The sequence below is a fragment of the Cyanistes caeruleus genome, unplaced genomic scaffold (assembly GCF_971803275.1).
Source record: "Cyanistes caeruleus unplaced genomic scaffold, bCyaCae1.hap1.1 HAP1_SCAFFOLD_87, whole genome shotgun sequence".
Taxonomy (NCBI): domain Eukaryota; kingdom Metazoa; phylum Chordata; class Aves; order Passeriformes; family Paridae; genus Cyanistes; species Cyanistes caeruleus.
In genome coordinates, this window is record NW_028255892.1 from 1,674,612 (window position 1) to 1,695,001 (window position 20,390).

General features: G+C 53.6%; 1 protein-coding gene across 1 annotated transcript in view; it reads left to right on the top strand.

Moving 5' to 3' along the window:
* The window catches only part of LOC147646696 (uncharacterized), a 399,719-nt gene extending 384,547 nt beyond the window's left edge, over nucleotides 1-15,172 (top strand). The window contains exons 5-6 of the mRNA XM_086873094.1: nucleotides 5,896-6,194; nucleotides 14,626-15,172. Coding sequence (XP_086729220.1) covers nucleotides 5,896-6,194; nucleotides 14,626-15,172 — 846 coding nt within the window. The remainder of the gene's footprint in view (nucleotides 1-5,895; nucleotides 6,195-14,625) is intronic.
* Nucleotides 15,173-20,390: the final 5,218 nt, after the last annotated feature.

A 20,390-nucleotide genomic window follows, 5' to 3' on the forward strand; every position in this document is an offset into this window, starting at 1 on the left:
CAGGATCCCTCACCTCCTGACTGACAGCTGCCATCTCTCCTTCAGCCATGCGTGTCTGTCTGACAACGTCCTGCAAAGTTCCTCCATCCATGTATTCCATCACCAGCCAGAGATCTCCATCAACAAGGAAGCTGGAAGAGAAAACAATGGCACAGAGATGAATGTGCATTGCTCAATTCCCCCAGGGAAAAGCCTGGAGTGGAGTTTTGTTCCCAGGTCACTTGTCAATGAGGACAGAATCAGATGGAGAGACATTCCTGCCAGGCTGCACAGGCCTTGGAATCTGCCCAGGCTAAAGGAGAAGGAGGCACCCGGGGGGAAAGGAGAGGCCTTAGATGGCAAGCAGGTGAAAAATGCACTTTAGCAACAGCCCAGCTCAATGTGGAACCACAACACTTATCCCCAGCTGCTTCAGCATCTGAACTCATCAGTTCCACCATTCCCTCTGGAACAAGGCAACACAACTTCCAGAGTTATGCAGGGGAGGAGGCCGTGCAGCACTTGGGGCAAAAGCAGTCAAATGCTTGGAAAACCTTGCACAAAGTCCCTTCAGAAATAGGCAAGGCCATGGAAAAATGGGCAAATGAGGCATTTCTGGAAACAGGAACCTGGTCTTCCTGTCACCTGCAGCAATGGGACAGGGCTGGGAAGAAGAAGCCAAGGAAAATAATTTCTACCAGGTTTTATCAGCACTTGCTGTAAAACACAGCAAATGGGGTCAACTTGAAGAAAAAGCCAAAGCAAAGCAACAAAAGCACATGGAAGGAGTGTGCCAGGCTGTTGTTCTGGGAAGATATGGCCGGGTCAGGCATTTTCAGAACAGGCTACAGACTGGGGATGCCAGGAAAGATGAACGCAGGGCCCGTGCACGGGAGAAGACCTGAAGCACTCACCTGTCCAGAGAGTTGACAATGTTGGGGTTCTTCTTGTCCTTCAGGACCACGACCTCATTCACAGCTCGTTCCCTGTTGTGCCCTCTGAGACTCATTTTCTTGATGGCCATCTGAAGGGACATTGCAGACCTTTAACTGGAGCAGTCTGTGGCAGGAGGCCACAGCAAAGACGGAGCGAGTCTTTTTGGAGCGAGTGAGCCGGGCTGTGCCAAACTGCCTTGGGATGGGACACCAGAGCTCAGCAAGTGCCATTCCCACAGCCCATTGCTCTGCTCACTGGGGCTGTTACAGGACTCATGGCCAGAGACATTTGGCTCTGTAAGCTCTGCAGAAATGCTCCCTCAGCTGTCAGCCTCAAAGCTCTAACAACATTCTCTGCACCTACAGTCTTCTCAAATGGCCTCAGCACTCTTAGGATTATTATTCCAACACATTTTGCAAGCAGGAGGTAATTCTGTTTCTGTGCACACAGAGCAAAACAGCCGGGAACCCTTTAGCAATTCTATGGCATTTGGCCATGATTTCAAATGTCCCTGCCCTGTTTGGGATAGCACAACAAAGCAAACGTGCACATCCATTGCTCAGATAATCCCTGTCCCAGCTGCCACTGACACCAGACCCAAACACAGCTGCAGGGTTTAGGAGAGAGCTTTGCTCTGGACATCCATCTTCTCATTTCTCTCCCTGGCTCTGTGGGGACAACTGCAGTAGGACTAAAACCCCAAACTGAGCCCAAGCAGGATCTCTCCTTAATTAGGCCTTGAGGTATCCTGATGAAACTCAGGATGATAAAACTGCTAAATAGTGTTCCTGTTCGAGGCTGGGATGAAGATAAATTGGGCCTCAGTCTCCAGCAGCTGATGCATTCACACTTTTAGACATGAAGACCAGGCCAGCGTGTCCTGCTCTGACAGACACCGCTGCCCTCCTTGCCTTCCTTTGGGCACTTGAGAAGGACCAAGTCTGTCCCAGCTTTGCTCTGCAGGCTGACCCTGCTCTGCCTTCAGAGGAGCAGCCTGTGCAGGAAAGCTCTGCTGGGCCCCACAGCTCCAGCCACAGCTCCCAGCAGAGGGGAAAGCCCTCGAGAGCTGACAGACGTGCCGGGCGTGTTGACACTGACCTCTCCTCCCGTGGCCCTGTCGAGTCCTTTGGAAACGGTTCCAAAAGCCCTGGAGACAAAACAGCAGAGAAGAAAGAAGCAGCGCTTTAGGCCCTGGCAGTGAAAGCCAGCCCAGACAGGAGATCTCTGCTGCCTGCAGCGTTCACAAAACACCCGAGTGCATCCACCCTTCAAACAACAGCACAGCAGCCACCAGCCCTCTGCCATGCAAGGTGCCTTCTGACCACAGTTACCAATTCTGATCAGCACTGAGAGGCAGCAGCATCGTACCCCAGTGTCTGAAGGGGTTTGGAGCTCTCCTGACTTCTCACTGCATCCTGCACTAGCAAAATACCTGGGCCCTGCTTGTGCAGAAGTAACTGCCTTGCACTTACCCTTGGCCAATCTGCTCCAGTTCCAGGTATTTCTCGGCAGGCTCCCCCACGCTCACCGTGTTCCCTGAAAGAAACCAGGTGGAAGATGCTCCCTCTCAGATGAGAGCCAGAATGCAGCCCCACTCCCTGGGGCCGGAGCCCCTTGCTCTCAGCTGGGGAAGGACAATAAATGACCCTGTGCCATTCAGCTGCAGAGCAACCCTGGGTGCAGCTGATGCTGAGACACACACACAGCACCCTGCTCTGGCACACAGGAACAGAGCAGACGTACTCAGCTGCATCAGGCTCCACTCCTCGCTCCCCTCTGGCTGCAGGGCTGTGCTGCTGTCAGAATGTTCAGCCCAGGATCCTGCAGCACAGGGAGCTTCGGTGTCCTCTTCAGGAGCAGAGGGAGGTTCCTCATCCTCTTCCCAAAGCAGTGCAGGTTCCTCATCCTCTTCCCAAAATGCTGCTGGTTCACCCTCCTCTTCCCAAGCCACAGGACGTTCTCTGTCCTCATCCCACACCGGGAGATTGCCGTCATCCTCGTCACACGCCATGGGAGCTTGGCCATGCTCATCCCACACCAGGGGACATCCACCATCCTCGTCCCCCACCGGGAGATGTCCACTGTCCTTGTCCCACACCGCGGGAGCCTCGCCGTTGTTTTCCCAAACCGCGGGGTGTTCGCCCTCGTCTCCCAGAACAGCGGGAAGTTCACTGCTCTCTTCCTCCTCTTTGGCCTCCTCTTGGCAAGCAGAGGGAGCCAGAGGAGGTGCTGATGCTGCTTTGGTGCCCTGTGGACAGACGGGAGCGTGAGGGACGGGAAGTTCTATCTCAGTTATCACCTTCTTTATCCTCAGCTACACATCCAGCTGCACTAAGCAGAAATAGGGTTCAGAGCTGTTCAAACTAACAATGGGCTAAAGCCGACATTGCCACTTATTGTTGGGAATTCCATATTCCAGCATGGCTAAAGCCAGCAAGCAATCTTCTGCCTGCAAAACCAGTCCTGCAGCTCTTCAAAAGCTCTTCAGCAGAAACAGAGAAAACTGCCAGGGATCTCTTTGCTGCTGCTGCTGCTGCTGCAAAGACACTGACAGGAACTTTCCTTCAGCCTCCCAGGCTGGCACTCGGCTGCCACACGCCGAGCTCACAACTTGCTGCACAATTCTGAACACCAAAGCTTCCTTTGCCACTCACCGAAGGAGGAGCTGCTGGGGATCCACGCGTGAGGTGCCCTGCAACGGGAGAGGGAACGTGAACCAGATGTTGTTAGGAAAAAACTGCCTGTGGTGGGAAATGAGCAAGGCAAGCCCGAGAGAGCATTTTGCTTTCACAGCATCCCTCCAGGAGCCACAGGCCCTTCACACAGCAAGCAAGAGAGCAGCACAAAATACTGGGCTGTGTCAGCTCTTGGCTGGAGCAGCAAACGGAGGGAGTTCCAGGCTCCGCTGCCACAGACTCCCCGCTTGAGGGAACAGAACCCCCCCAGGCCTCATTGCAAATGCTGTGCACGCCCTGCTGGCTGCAGACACCCCCTTTTTCAGCTGCAGCTGCTGGCAGGAGCTCTCCCAAACCAACCCTGTCCTCATGGCAATTTGGTTACAGAGTCAACTCCGTTCCAGTGGAAGAACAGAAAGCACACAGCAAGCCCAAAGCCACAGAGGCTGCACCGAGGGAAAACCTCAACTTACGTGCCAAGTGGGTTAAAAAATACCCCGAATAAGCCACAGAGAACAGAGTGCCAACTGCAGCAACCACTTGCTGCATCATTTTGGCTGCGCTGCACACGTCTGCAGACTGTACCCCTGCAAGCACAGAAGGACACCCGTCAGGGGCTGGGCTGGCTGCTGAGAATGCCTCGGGCAGGAGGATCCTCTGGCAACGAGCAGGCGCCCAGAGCCGCTCTGGACACTGAGGCCTCCGTGTCCCACAGCAACGGGAACACCACGGGGACGTGGCAACGCTCCTGTGACACCACAGCAGCCGCTCACGCAAAAACCGCCTGGAAGCTTCTCCTGTGTCACAAAGGAGCACAAAGAATCCTCCCAGGGCACGGCCTATTGCCCAAAGGATCCAAGAGGAACTCTGAAAATGCAGCAAACAAGGACACCCCATAGCCCAGTCTGAGCACTGAGGAGGAACGAGGACGGGACCAAACCAAAGCAAACACGACCTGTAGTCACTGATACTGCTGAATAAAACCAGCAAGGCTTGTTCCATCTGGAATCTTTGTTCTAGCTCTAAAAACAAGCAAGGTTCTCCACTCTAAACATACAGAAGGCAGGAACTGGGGAGGAGGTGGGATTAGGAAGGAGGAGGAGCAGGAGGAGGGAGAAAGGAAAAGGAGGAGCAGGAACAGGAATAGAAGGAGAAGCTGGAGGTTCCAGTGCCCCCTGTGTCCGCAGCACCCCCGGCCACGGGCCCATCACCCCCATCTCATCCTGCAGGTGAGCAGGGAGGGGGAGCTGGTCCCAAATCTGTCAGGGGGACCGAGAGGGTCTTTTAATTGGGGTGTGTTTGGAACTTGCAGATTGTGGAATTGAGCCCCAAATATTGTCTGGCATCCCTGGGAGGTTTTTTTCTCTGGGTGTGTAGGTTTGGATCTTGCAGGACCCCAAAGCTGAGCCCCTTGGGGGATCTTTGGGGTCCACATGGCCATTGCCCAGTATTGGCTGGGGGAGGACATTGGTCCTGGGGACCCCTGGGAGAGCAGAGGAGAGGAACCCCTGGGACCCCCAGAGTGGGGAGAGCAGAGAGGGGCGATCCCAGAGCTGGGGGACCCTGGCAGCTTGGAGAGGTGGGAGCCTGGAGAGGAGAGACTCCTGGGATCCCTGGGATCTCAAAGCAGAGATCAGGGGAGAAGGGAGCCCATGGACCCCCAAAAGCCCCTGGATCATCGCTAAGGAGGACCCCAGAGGAGGGGGAACCCCTGGAGCCCTTGGACCCCCATCATCCCAGGGAAGGGAAACTTCTGGGAGACCAAATAGGAAAGACAAGAGATGGGGAAATCCTGGGAGACTTTTTTTGAGGCTGAATCTTGATATTTTGGAGATTTTCATGGACACAAGACTCCTGCTGAGCTCGAGACATGGACTTAGGCAGGAGGAGCCTCTACTTCAAGGCACTCCCACTTTGTTTACCCCCAAATCAGGATTTGTCATTCCCAAGCCATGGCCAGATGGAGGAAGAGGAGGAAAATCCCCAGAGATCCTGCATGAGGAGGGGCTGCAAACCCAGCCCAGAGAGCTGCAAGGAGGAAAGATCCCCCCTGTGCCAGGAAGGCATCTGGAGATCCTGCCGGAGCTCAGAGCTGGGGGAGAGAGCTCATGGCAGGGAGAAGCCCCACAAATGCTTGGAATGTGGGAAGAGCTTCAGCTGGAGCTTCAAGTGGAGGAAACACCAAAGGATCCACCCTGGGAAATGGCTCTGGGAGTGTGGGGAGTGTGGGAAGGGCTTCAAGAATAGCTCCCATCTGATCTGGCACCAGGTGATTCACACTGGGGAGAGCCCCTAGGAGTGTGGGGAGTGTGGGAAGAGGTTCAGGAAGATCTCTGTCCTGATTAACCACCATAGGATCCACACAGGGGAAAAGCCTGGAAAGTGCTTGGAATGTGGGAAGAGCTTCAGTCGCAGCTCCCGCCTGATCTGGCACCAGAACATCCACACAGGAGAATGCCCCAGCGAGTGTGGGGAATGTGGGGAGAGCTTCATTGAGATGTCCAATCTGATTTGTCACCAGAAGATCCACACAGGGGAAAAGCCCTACACGTGTGGGGAGTGTGGAAAGGGCTTCAGCTGGAGCTCCAACCTCGGGGCACACCAGTGCATCCTGAGTGTGGGAAGAGATTTCCAAGGAGCTCAGGTCTCATCAATGTCAGTGGATTCACACAGAGGAGAGGCCCTTCCACTGCCCTGACTGTGGGAAGGGCTTCACAAAACTGCACCCTCAGCAGGCACCGGCACATCCACACTGGGGTGAGGCCCTACGAGTGTCCCCAGTGTGGGAAGAGCTTCTCACAGAGCTCAATCTTGACCAAACAGATCTTCCTGACTCCCTGTGGGCACCTGGATGAACACAGGGGCAGGAACATCCATCAGAACACAGACTAACAATGGGAATTGCAGATTGACTGCCCCTGGAGATTCACCAGAATGCAGAGATACACCTGCAGTCCCTGGAGAAGCCCATGCCAGAGCAGGGAAATGCCTGAGATGAGGCTGTGACCCCAGGGGACACCTGTGGACAGAGGGGCCCCCGCTGGAGCCCCCTGTCCTGGAAGGTCTGACCCTGTGGCAGAGTGACCCACGCTGCAGCACTGTGAGGGGGCTGCTCCCCATGGAATGGACTCAGGTTGGAGAAGTTCCTGGAGACCTCTCTGGTGGGAGAGATCCCAGAGTGCAGCAGGGGAACGACTCCTGTCCCTGAGCAGCAGGAAAAGCCCCAGGAGATGAACTGACCATAGCTCCATTCCCTGTATCCCTGCACTGCCAGGTTAGGATACAGAGCTGGAAGGAGGGAGGGGTGGAAGGAAGGTGCTTTTAAGGGTCTTCTTATTCTCCTGCTCTGAGCTTATTGGCAATAAATTCAATTTATATCTCCTGTTTTGCCCATGACTGTGTTTGATGAGGAAAGAGTCTTGGGTCCTTAACTCATGAACCCTTGGTTAAATTTTCTCTCCCTGTGTGGCTGTGGAGGGCAGTGAGAGAGCAGCTGTGGTGGGTGCCTGGACTTGGGCCAGCATCACCCCACAGCAGTGGGACATGTCCTTGTGTGGCCCTGTGCTATGGTGCTACAGGTGCTGTTGCTTTTGTCTCCCTTATGATTTTATCTTTTGCGTTAAATGCTCGTGAAGTGCCCCCGGTGACCCTCGTATTCCCTCGGCTCCGGTATCCCTGTCCCTTCCCCTGCTCCCCGTCCCACGTTCCATCCCGGCTGGCGGAGCCTTGGAGCTGCCGTGGGGGCCGTGGGGCTGCCCCGGGGGCTGCGCCCCGAGCCGGGACCCCTTCCCAGCGCTCCCAGTGTGCCGCTCCAGCCTGGAGCAGCCAGCGAGGGCGTCAGCTGGGACGGCAGAGGCGCTGCTGGGGGATCCCGATTCACTTTGGTTTGGTTCTGGTAATTTTGGGAGTTTAGTGCAAGAAATCTCTCCCCTCCCCCACTCATCCATAGGGCTTTGGGGCTGTTTTCCCTATTTGGGGAAAATCAAAGTGATGCACTGACGCTCCTAACTAGACATTGGAGAAGTGAGGCTCCAGGGCTTCCCGCTGAGCCGGAGCCACCCAGCAGCCAGGGTTGGGCAAGGCGGGCCGGGAGGTGCGGAGAACTTTGTTTGTGTTGGGAGCTCAATGGCGGCTCGGGCCGGGCCCATTCCAGGGCTGTTCCTCATCCCCGCCTTTCCCCTCACGCAGCCCGGGGCGGGCCCTGAGAGCGCGGGGCGGGGCTGTGCCGTGCGCAGAGCCCGCCGCTGGCTGCCATTGGCTGCTGCTGCCGTCACTCGTGGCTCTGGCGCGCGCTGATTGGGCAGAGCGGGGATAAGCCCGGCCCCGCTGGCGCCCCCAGGGCGGCCGTGAGGCAGGAGAGCCGCCATTGCCGGAGCGTCTGTGTGGGCCCGGCAGCGGCGGCAGCGGCGGCCGGAGCCCGGTGAGGCGGCGGCGGAGCTCGGAGGCGGCCCCGGCCATCGCAGGTGGGAGCCGCGCTCGGTTCTGCGGGGGCTCGGGGCTCGCTGCGGGCCCGGGACGGGGCGGCAGGGGGCTGTGGCGGGTGGCTTGTGCCGTGGCCGGCCCGTGTTGGCCCTGGGCTGAGGGCGCTGCGGGAGCGGCTGCCCGCGGTCTCCTTGCCGCTGGGGGCTCGGCAGGAGGCGGTGGCGGAGCAGCGCTGGCTCGTCCCGCTTCGTGTCGGGAGGCCGGAGGTGGCTGCGCTGGGCCCGGGGCCGGGCGGGAAAATTCCCGGCGCCAGAGGTTTGTGTGGCCCAAGGAGCCAGAGGAGTGGTGTGCAAGTGACTTTATTGCTGCCCAAAGGGAGAGGCCATGGGGCATTTGCCGTGCGCTCTCTCCAGGTGTTGGAGGACGCGGCCTCGTTTTTGTCCTGATTTTCCCGGCCGCATGTCCCTGTCCCTTTGTCCAGCACTGGCGGAGGTGCTTGGAAGGTTCAGCCTTCCCGATCCGCCTACTGCATGTCCTTTTTGTATAACACCCGATATTCCTGGCTCTGTGAAGTGTTTGATTTTCTGGAAGTTCAGGAATGTAGCGGGACTTGGTCTGAGCAGCAGTCCTTGTCAATTAGTAACATTTTCTGAAAATGATGGTTTCTCCCTTTGTTGCCTTATGTACAAGTCCCTGGCCCTATCTCCAAGCAGATTCACTCATTGCCTCTGTTTTTTCTTCCTGGAATCAGCCCAATTCCTCCTGCAGCCAGGAAGCCCCTGGTCCATTGTGCAGGCTTTGGGCCATCAGTGTTAATTTGCATTTCTAAAGCTCCTCTCCTGGCTGCCTGGAGCAAAGCTTCTCTTCCAGGGCAGACATCCCGTGATTCACACGTGGCCCCCCACAGATCTGCTATGCTATTTATTTTTCGTTAAACAATATTCTAATAATTGTTTATGTGTTAAAGCACCAACTTTAAAGCTCTTCTAGTTTTCAAAGTGCAGCTTAAAGGTGAACATCGAAAAACTCATACCATCATTTTGTCATCACTAAGAGTCACGTTCAAATATAAAACAAAACTGCGAAAGCAATCAAGCGTTTTCTTTTTATTCTCCTGGGACTAAAAACTGATTCTCACACCACTGGCCCAAACAGAACCGACAATAGAGAAGTAAAATTATTACAAAAAATTACTCTAACGGTGTAATCCTTTCACTGAAACTGAGAAAAGCAAAAACTATTCAACAATGTCTTTAGAGAAATAAGGCATTACTTGATTCTGGCCAGAATGTGCAACAGGAATAATTTCATGCACACTTACGCTGGGTGTGCAGAGAAAATCATTCCATGACACACGAGTTTGACTAGATTTTTCTAAATTTATACAGTCTGACCCCATAGAAATCCCTTGGTTTAATGTTCATTGGTTTGAAGGTGTGGAGTTGTTAGGATTTGGTTTCCTGTTACACCTGGATTTCTGTGCCTGTGATGGGAATTAGGTGGGCACTCCTGGATTTCCTGCTCAGCCTTTTCCAGACCAGGTGTCTCCAGCTGTGCCTGGGGCAGTGTCTGGGGCAGGTGTTGGTTGATGTTTGCTGCTGGGTGTTGATGTTTTGTTGATGGTCGTTATCTGGGTGGGAATCTTTTGGGCTATTCCCAGTCTGTGGAGATGTTAATTTCATCTCTGCTGAGTGGTGGAAAAGAAAGATTAAAACTCCTTTCCCCAAGGCAAAGGCAAACCAAGTCCCTTTAGAGAAATAAGATTTTAAATCATTTTCAAGTTGGTCTATTTTGCCAGCAGCTAATCCCAGGCAGGGCAGAGTGTGAGTGGAATTGAGAGGCAGAGTGGAATTGTCCCGGTGCCTTCCCCAGCAGCTGTGGCGAGGGCAGGCACAGAAAGGCCTGAAGGTGCAAGAGTGAGAGCAAGGATTGTCCCACAGTGGCTGGAGATGGCAAAGGAGGGTGGCCAGGCCGAGGATTTGAGCAGAGGATCTGTGGGCAGGCCCAGGGGCTTCCCCCACTGGGGAGCCCTGGCTGCTGCTGCGTTGCCTTCAGTGCAGGCTCAGGGGTGGCCTCTTTAATATTCCCTTGCAGTTCAGATTTCTGAGTGTGGAAGAGCCATGGCTGGGGCATCAATCATTTTATTTTTTTCATTTTGTTGAGTTTTGTTCTCTTTCTTATATCTACACCATAACATTGAGACTATCTGGGGCTAAAGAAGTCACACAGTGTTCTGGCTAGAAAAGAGAATCCTCAATCCAGCTCCTGCAATTCCCTGTTAATCCTAAGAATTGCTGCAGCACTATTTTAGTCCTGGGTCACATTATTTCTGAGATTCCCTGAACCCTCTCAGGGTCAATAAAAGACAAAACTTCCATCAACGTAGGTCCCAAATATTTAACCATTTTCTCTACCTTTTGCCCTTTCTTTTTCTTCAGCTACTCAAAGCTGCTTTTTAGCCTGAAAATGAAGCCATTTCACAGAGGCTTCCTCTACCTCTTCTCCTTGTTTTTCTGACTGGATCAAGTCATCCACATCCTGCATGAAGCCAGTCCCTGGAGGTGAGGTCAATTCCTTTGATATTTCCTGCAAGGCTTGCCCCAATCAGGCCGGTGCTTCCGTGCATCCCTGCAGAAGGACCGTCCATGTCTTGAGCATTTTCCCTTCTAGCTCTTGTTGCCAGCCCAAGGCAGAATTCAGTTTGCATCCTCTGTGAGTGGGCAGATCCCCAGAAAGCATCTTTTGCATCAAGTTGTGAATGGCAGCAGTGTGAGGAGGGCACCTGGTTGAGGCTGGTGTAAGGATCTGAGAGTGTGGGGTGCCTCGGTTTCATCATCTCATTTCTTCTTCTTGGGTCCTGCAGCATTCTGTGGATTCCATTGGATTTCTTGTTTGGCAGGATAGGAGCATTCTAGGGAGCCATCCCTGGCTCCCCAAGCCGTGCCTTGAGCAGGACTCCCAGACAGGCTGTGAGCCCTTCCTTCCCTCCCTTGGAACAGGGGATTGCTTTTGGACACCTCTTGTCCTGGTTGCTTCAGGGAGATTTGGAGAGGCTCCATATCTAATTTTGCCAATTTTCCTGGGGCTGCCCACACTTGTGGGTTCACTTCAGCCTTGGCTCTGCCAGACATTTGACACAGAGGTACAACAGAACCAGCCTCTGTATCACCTTTTCCAACATTAATTTGCATTTTCCATTTAGCCATCAAATCCCTTCCCAGTAAATTACAATCACAATTGTGAGCAAATAGAAGGTCCTGCATTTTAAACCCATCCTCCACATCTGCTAATAGTGGCTGAATAAAAGACAACAACTCATCTTTCCCACTTTGTGCCTTAATAATTAAAATATACCTTAACAATTTACTCCCCTTAGGTGTAAGATTCCGAGTGGATGGAGAGGCCCCTGTGTCCATCAGGAAAGGTCTCCTCTGGATCCAGAGCCACCCTGAATGTTCCCAAGGGCTGCAGTGTGGTGGGTCCCTGGTGGAATGGGAGCTGTGCCACCGCTAAGAATGCGTGTCCATCAAGGGCTGGACTTGCTGGTGCTGAGGGTGCTGCTGTCTGTGCTTGCAGTGTCCTTGTGCCCTGCAGCTGGAAGGCTGATTCCTTGCCAGGGGCTGTTTGGGTGGGCTGTGCCCTGGCCAGGAGGGCAATGCCTGTGCCAGGTGCTTGTGGCCGAGGGTGTCCCCTGGGTGCTGGGGCCCCCTTGGGCCCTGGGCTTGATCCCTCAGGGGCTGTAGGAAGTGTGCCATGGCCTTTGCCTTCAGCTTGGCCTTTTGCTCATCCCTTGCTGCATTCAGCTGCTGAGCCTTTGTGAGCAAGTGCTGCAGGGGCTTCTTCTGTCGCTGCTGCAGCCCCCCTCAGTGCCTGTGGGTGCTCATCCTGTGGCAGCTGCTGAGCTTTCTGCGAAACCCTTCCTTTCTCCAGGGACCCAGCAGGAAATGCTTAACAGATCATGTGGATCCTTGCAGGTCTAATCGCCATTTGTGAGCTGTTCCTTCCTCGTGCTGGCTGTGCTGAGGCTCCCCTCCCCAGCCCGTATCCCAGAGCCGGTCCCTGTCCTGCTGCAGTGTCCAAAGGTGGCCCCCCCGGCGGGCAGGGCCGGCAGCTCCACGGGGCCGGGCAGCGGCCGGGGCGTCCCGCAGCCTCCTGGGGGCCGGGGGCCACTGCCGGCCCTGCCCGGGGGGTGCTGGGCTCAGGCAGCGCCCGGCGCTGAGCCCCGGCTGCCCCACAGCCCCGGCCCGGCCCCACAGCTCCCCACAGGCCCCCAGCCCGTGCTCCCGGTGCCGCAGCTCTGCGCCCGCTCCTGCCGCTCCCAGCTCAGAGAAACCCCCTGAAATCCTCACCTCCTTGTTTTCCTGTCCTCCAAAACTGGGATACAACGGATCTGCTGGCAAATTCTGAGGACAAGCACCTTCTGGAAAACATCACAATCCTCAGTACTTTTCTCTTACTCTTCCATTATTATTTTTCTTACCCCATAGATTGCTCTTGTTGCTTCTTGCCTTAAGCACATTCCTGCACACTCCCCTTCAGCCAATCCCTTCCCAGCACACCAACACCATCCATCCCCCGTTGTCTAAATCCCTTCTGGACTTCCCTTATTGCCCCCTGGGTGTCCATGTCCTTAATTCCCTCTGGGAGAATGTGCAAATGACCTCCACATGCTCCCAAGGGACCCTTGAGAGATATTTTGGGATCCTCATCCCTTTTGCTGGGACCCCATTGTGGCTTTCCCTTTTGTCCCCTCCCTGGGTGCCCTGCCATGTTCACTCCCCGAAGATGCCACTGTAGTCACTGCTGAGATTTTCAGTGCTCTCTCCCTGCTGACTCTTGAGAGCCGCCCTGATCCGTCCCTCGTCTGTCTCCTGCTCACTCTCGGGTACCCAATCAATCCCCGGTGCCGCCGCCAGCCGAGGGAGCCGATCCCCCAAACTGGGTGAGGCCCCTTCAGCTGCACTCACTGCCCGCCGGCCCGGACGGTGGAAGGAATTGCGGAGGAGCCCCAAGGTGTGTGGAAAAATTGACATCCCCACAGGTTTCTGTCCACAAGGAAGACAGAGGAGTCCTGTAACAGTAATTTCATTCATAAAAAAGGGAGAGGCCATGGGACATTTCCCATGGGGTCTCTCCTGTTGTTGGCAGACACAGCCTCCTTTTCATCCTGATTTTCTTGCCACATCTCCCTCTTCCTTTCCCCACTGGCTGAAGTCCTGGAGAGGTACAGACTTCCCAATTCACCCCACTTTTGTATAGCTAACGATATTGATGGCTGTGTTAAGTCTTTGTTGTTCTTCTGGAAGTTGATGAATTTAGCAGGACCTTGGCTGAGCAGCAGTCTGTGTCATCAATTAATAATATTTTGTGCAGCTGCTGGCTCCTCCTGTCACTTCCTTATGTCCACGTCCCTGGCCCTATGTGCAGTGAGGTTGAGGGGATCAGTTTGTAAAGAGGCTTTGTTGTTGTTCCTTTGCTGGGGTTGCCCCGTTTTGGGGCCATCCCCCCTGGAGCAGGGTGTCCCCCCTTGGTGCAGGCGCAGGGCTCAGGCAGGGCTGAGCCAATCAGAGCGCGCGGCGCTGATGACTCATCAGTGTCCAGGCAGAGCCGCAGCTGCCAGCGTTCCCCAGCTGGAGCCCAGCTGCGCCCCTCCCCCCCGGGCCTTGGCGCCCCCCTGGAGGGGAATTTGGGGAGGTGGGAGGGGGGAGCGCCAAGGCCGGGCCCCCCCCGCGCTGTGGTGGCGGGAGCGGCTGCAGTGGGGAGCGAGTGCGGGCGGAAGCGGCCGAGAGCCCAGCGCTGCCCCAGGCCGAGCTGGCCCAGCTGCATCCGTGCCCCTGCGGTGGGATGCTGTGGGACTGGGGGGGAAGAGGGAGACGGCAGTGGGTGCTGGGCCTGGGGGCAGGAGGAGAAGGGAAGGAGAAGCAGGTTTGAAGAACAAAACGGTCGAAGGATTCACGTGGGAGGAGCAGGTGCAGGAGGAGGAGAAATAGTAGGAGGAAGCAGAGTGGGAGGAAGAGTAGGGCCACAGGAGGAGGTGGGAGAGAAGGAAGAGGAAGCAGGACAACGTTCCATTCTCCCTGTATGTGCAGTTCCAGGAGTGTTGCCCTGGAGGTGACTGGGGAGGGGATCCACGATTTTGATGGGGCTGAATCTTGGTGTTTCTGAACTTTTTTGGGCTAAATATTGGTGCTTTGTTTTTTTGCAGGGGCTGAATCTTTGTATTCTGGAGGGGGTTTTTCCTGAATTTGGTGTTTGGGTAGTTTTTCATCATTGTTTTCTTGTTTGGGCTGAATCTTGGTGCTTTGCTTTGTTACAGACACAAGATGCCCAATGACTTTCTGAGATGAACTTGGGCATGGAGGAACCCCCTGCCCAAGGCGCTCTCCTCTCCTTTTCCTCCTAACCAGGAATTTTCATTCCCAAACTGTGTCCAGATGGAAGAGGAGGAGAAAAAGCCCCAGAGATCCTGCATGAGGAGGGGCTGGAAACCCAGTCCAGGGAGCTGCGAGGAGGAAAGATCCCCCCAGTGCCAGGAACACGGCCAGAGATCCAGCCGGAGCTCAGAGCTGGGGGAGAAGTCCCACAAGTGCTTGGAATGTGGGAAGGGCTTCAGAAAGAGATCTCACCTGATCGAGCACCAGGTGATCCACACTGGTGAAAAGCCCTATGGGTGTGGGGAATGTGGGAAGAGCTTCAGCCAGAGCTCCAGCCTGAGGAATCACCAGAAGATCCACATGAGAGAACAACCCTATGAGTGTGGGAAATGTGGGCAGAGCTTCAGAAATATCTCTGACCTGATGAGACACCAGGTGATCCACACAGGGGAACGGCCCTACACCTGCTTGGAATGTGGGAAGAGCTTTGGGTGGAGCTCCAACCTGAGGAAACACCAGCGCATCCACACTGGGGAGAGGCCCTATGAGTGTCCCCAGTGTGGGAAGAGGTTTCGGACCAGCTCCAATGTCCTCAAACATGAGCGGATTCACACAGAGGAGAGGCCCTTCCGCTGCCCCGACTGCGGGAAGGGCTTCAAACACAACTCCAACCTCATCAGGCACCGGCGCATCCACAGTGGGGAGAGGCCCTACGAGTGTCCCCAGTGTGGGAAGAGCTTCTCACGGAGCTCTCACTTGACCCGACACCAACGGAGGCCCCAGTAAGGGAAGTCCTGTGAGTGCCCCGAGTGCGGGAAGAGCTTCGTGCGCTGCTCCAGCTCCATCCCCCATGGGAGGATGGGCGTTGGATGATCCCCAGTGACCCCCGTTGGGCAGAGCCCTGGTGATCCGTGGTCCTGGTGATCCATGTTGGGAAGACACCTGGCTGGGAGGCTCCACATCTTCCTGGCTCCCTGTGGACACCTGGATGAAATCAGGGGAATGGAAATTCAACAGGATACAGAATGACAATGGGAATTGTTGACTTTCAATCCTTGGAACCTTTTGCCTCAGGAGCTGTGTGGGCAGAGAAAAGGGGGTGACACCGGGCTCGGGGGCCCAGAGGGGAGCACAAACGCTCTGGGTGAGGGAGACACGACCCCCAGAACCCTCCCTCACCTTCCTGCGCAGGCAGAAGCCGAGCCCCAGTGCCAAGAAGACGAAGCCCAACACTGAGACTCCAATCCCCATCAGCATCTTGCGTTGGGCAGCGTTTGATGGCATCCCTGGGGCATCTGCAGAGGTCAGGACCCCCAAAACCTCTCACAGACACCCCAAGCCCCTCCAAGGACCCTCCCAGTCTCCCCCAGCCTACCCAGGACCCTCTGAAACCTCCTTTGGAGTCACTAATTTTAAACAATTAGTAATTTTAGAAAAATTAGGGGTCTTGGCTAGAGATAGGCCTTGTTGGAACTAGTTAGAGTTAATGATGAAGTGAGAAGCAGGATTTGAGATAATGAATCTCGGACTTAGATAAAAAATTACTTTTCATTGTATATTTGTTCAGCTGTGCTTATAATGAGAAAAGAGAAACTGATAAACGGGTTCAGGAAGATCACAGACCTTACATCTGGAAACCCATTTAAAAGTCACAAGGGAGGAAACTGGAGTTGGACCAAATGTCATTTGTAATGTTAACCATTGTAAAGGCAGAAAGGTGAGAGTGAGGAAAAGCGGTTTTCCTTCATCTCCTGATGAACCCTCCACACCAAAATGACCTCCTCCTCAAATTGGGGAGCCAACCATGCAGGTGTAATGACATTAAAATCATTACCATGAATTCTAATCCGAAGTGGCACATGGGAGGTGCTAGCATTATGCATATGCATTAGTATTAATAAGTATTAGTATTTTGGATATTTAAGACTTTTGTAAATAAATAGACACTGGAATCTTTTGTCAGCTTGCAGTGCGTATTAAGGGGTGACTCCTGCACTTGCCCAGTGCTGTGATTAAACATCCACTTTGTAACTTTAAACTGTTGGAGAGGTTTTTTGTCCATTAACAGATTGATGTTGATACTCGATCAATATTGCTATTTTGGTAAATCACTGCCAGTCTCTTCCCAGCCTCCCCAGGACCCAGCAGAGCCCCTCCTGTTCCTCTCAGGATCCCACAGCCCCCTCCCAATTTCTCCCCACTGCCCCTGGACCCCCAAACCCTCTCCCAGTCCCTTCCCAGCCCCACCAGGACTCATCAAGACTCCTCCCAGTCTCTTTCCAGCACAACCAACCTCATCCCAATCCCTGCTTTCCAATCCTCAGTCTCCTTCCAGCTCGTCCAGGCTCACTCAGATCTCTCCCAGTGACACCCAGCACCCCCAAACTCCCTCCCAGGGTCCAGCAAGACCCCCAGAACCCCATCCCACCCTCCCCAACATCCTTCAAACCCCTTCCCAGCCATCCTAAGCACATCAATCCCTTCCCCAGTTTAAACCAGTCTATCTCAAACTCCCTCCCAGTTCCTCCCAGCACCCCCCAATCCCCCTCTGGGCCCCCCCAGTGCCTCCCCCGCTGCCCCCGGCGCTGTGGGGGCCGGGCCGTGCCCCAGTGCCGGCTCAGGGGGTGCTCCAGGCTGCCGTGCTCCACCTGGCAGCTGGAGCTGAGCCCGCATTGCCGGGGGCGGTTTCCAGCAGCACCAGGAGCTGCTGGCTCCAGCCCCCGCTGGGGAGCACGGCAGTGGCCAGCACGTGGCCCGAGAGCTGCTGCTGGCCCTGGGAGCAGCTCAGCTGGATGTGGGCAGGGGAGAAATCCATCAGGGAGCAGAGCAGGCGGCCGGGGCCGGGCTGGGAGCTGGAGGGCACCAGCGAGATGGACACGCTGGGATGGGCACTGGGAGAGAGTGGAGAGGAGTGGTGTGGCATTGGGAGGGACTGGGAATGGACAGGGAGGGACTGGGGTGGCACTGAAAGAGATGAGAGTGGATACTGGGACACTGGATGAGGGCGTGGAGTTTTGGGAGTGAAGTGAGAATGAGCCAGGAATCGACTGGAAATGGCTAAAAAGGAGTGCAAGGGACTCTGGGGCCTCTGGGAGGGACTGTGGTGGCACTGGGAGGGACTGTGGGGGCACTGGACGGGACTGCGGTGGCACTGGGCGGGACTGTGGTGGCACTGAGCGGGACTGTGGTGGCACTGGGCGGGACTGTGGTGGCACTGGGAGGGACTGTGGTGGCACTGGGAGGGACTGTGGTGGCACTGGGCGGGACTAGGAATGAAGTGCGCGGCACTGGGAGGCCGAGTCCAGCGCGGGGCTCTCGGCTCTGTGGATCTGCCCGGCAACTGATGAGTCATCAGAGAGACGCGCTCTGATTGGCTGAGGGGCGAGAGATACACGGAGAGGCGAGATGGACAGGCGGGGTCACTGGGAGAGGCTGGGATGGACTGGGAGAGGCTGGGATGGACTGGGAGAGCCACGGGAGCCATTGGGAGGGACAAGGGGCCCCAGGGATGGGCACACGGAAGGCTGAGGGCTCTGGGGTGATTCCCAGGGAGGTTTGGAGGGACACGGCCGGGCCCCTCTCTGTGCCCCGCGAGCAGCGGCCCGGACAGAAAAGTTCAGGAGCGGGAGGAGGCGTTTCTCAAGATTGATTTTAATCCTCATTCTCCTGGTCTGATTTGCTCAGTCCTAAATTCAGTTCATTTCCCCATGTTGGGCTGTTGTGCCCCTGATGGTGATCCCTGAGTGACCTCTCCCTGCCCTTGTCCCGACCCACGAGGATTTGGATTTGTTTCAGTTCAGTGGAATTCGTGGTGATTTGGGAGGAGCTGGAGCAAAGCAGCTGGAAAGCACAGTGGGCGTGTGTCCTGGGTTGATTATGATGTTAAATTGTATCCCCATTCGTCCACCTAACCCCGACACAGGTTCTGTATTCTTAAAATTCCATCTGAGAGTAAAAGTGAGTGGAAAAGAAGCACCAAGTCTGTTATCAGACTGCACTTGCTCCCCCCGCATCGGGAGTTTTGACTACAGCACAGACAGACAACAAGACACAGATCGCCTTGGCTTTCCAGCTAGCCGGAGCAGAGAGGTCTTTCTGGACTGTTTTCTTTCCCTTTTCCTGAAACGAATCGAAGCTGCTCTGGACTGGGGGCTCGGGGGAGCACCGGGAGCACCCCTGGACTACCGGGAGCCCAGCCTGGGCAGCGGCATTTTCCAGCGCCAGAGGGACTGATAACAGAGCCAACACCCCCAGGAAAGAGACCCTCTGAAGTTCCTCATCTCTGCTGAAGGGCGAGAGGTTTTGTAATTTGATATCGTTCATTTTTGTGCTGGGTAGTGCTGTGCCTGGGAAATAAACAGGTTTTTTCCACTTCTCTCAGAGAAATCTCTTCCCGAACTGGATGGGGGGTGGGAGAAAGGGGCCACGTGGGTTTGCTTCCCGGGGGGAACCCACTGGAGGTTTTCTCCCAAATTTAACCTAAACCAGGACAATCACCCAAATTACACAAAAACATCACAAAATTTCAGAAACATCCCTCAAAATTCCAGAAAAATCCCAAAAAATGGCAGAAAACACCCACAAAATTTCCTAAATCTTCTCAAAACCCTACCAAATTCCAGAAATACCCCAAAAAATCTCCACTAATTTCCACACAATCTAAGAAAAACCCCTCAAAACTCTTCAAGACTCATCAAAATCACACAAAATTCCAGAAAACCTCACAAAATTCCAGTAAAAAATCCACAAAATTCCCTTAATCTTCTCATAAGCCAAACAAATTCCAGAAATATCCCACAAAAATCTCCACAAATTTCCACACAATCAAAGTAAAATCCCACACAATTCTTCAAGGCTCCTCAAAATCCCAAAAATTCCAGAAAATTACCACAACATTCCAAAACAATCCCACCAAATTCCAGAAACACCTCACAAACTTACAAAAAAAAACCCCACGAAGTCCCCAAAATCTTCTCATAAGCCTACCAAATTCTAGAAATATCCCACAAAATCTCCACAAATTTCCATGCAATCTAAGAAAAATCCCACACAATTCATCAAGGCTGCTTAAAATTACACAAATTTTCCAGAAAATTACCACAACATTCCAAAAAAATCCCACAAAATTCCCTAAAACTTCAGAAAACCCTACCAAATTCTTGAAATATCCCCACAAAATCTCCACTAATTTCCTCACAATCTAAGAAAAATGTACTCAAAATTCTTCAAGTCTCTCCAAAATCACCCAAATTACAAAAAATCATCACAAAATTCCAGAAACATCCCGCCACATTCCAGAAAAATCAAAAAAAAATGCCTGAAAACACCCACAAAATTCCCTTAATCTTCTCAAAACCCTACCAAATTCCAGAAATATCCCACATAATCTTCACAAATTTCCACAAAGCCTAAGAAAAATCCCACACAATTCTTCAGGGCTCCTCAATATCCTACAAAATTCCACAAAAACCCCACAACATTCCAAAAAATCCTAACAATTCTAGAAACAATCCACAAAATTTCTCAGGTCTCCTCAAAATCCCACAAAATTCCAGACAATTCCACAACATTCCAAAAAAATCCCACCAAATTCCAGGAACACCTCACAAAATTCCAGAAAAAAAACCCTCAAAATTCCAAAAATATTCTCATAAGCCCAACAAATTCCAGAAATATCCCAAAAAATCTCCACAAATTTCCACACAATCTAAGAAAAATGCTTAAAAACTTTTCATGAGTCTTCGAAATCTTTCAAAATTCAAAAAAAATCTCACAACATTAAAGAAAAAAATACCACAAAATTCACTAAATCTTCTCAAAACTTTACCGAATTCCAGAAACATCCCACAAAATCTCCACAATTTCCACAAAATTCTACAAAAATCCCTCAAAATTTGAGAAAATTCCACAAAATTTAAGAGAAGTTCCACAATATTTGAAAAAAATACCACAAAATTACCTACATTTTCTCCCTTCACCAAATTTCAGAAACATCTCACAAAAT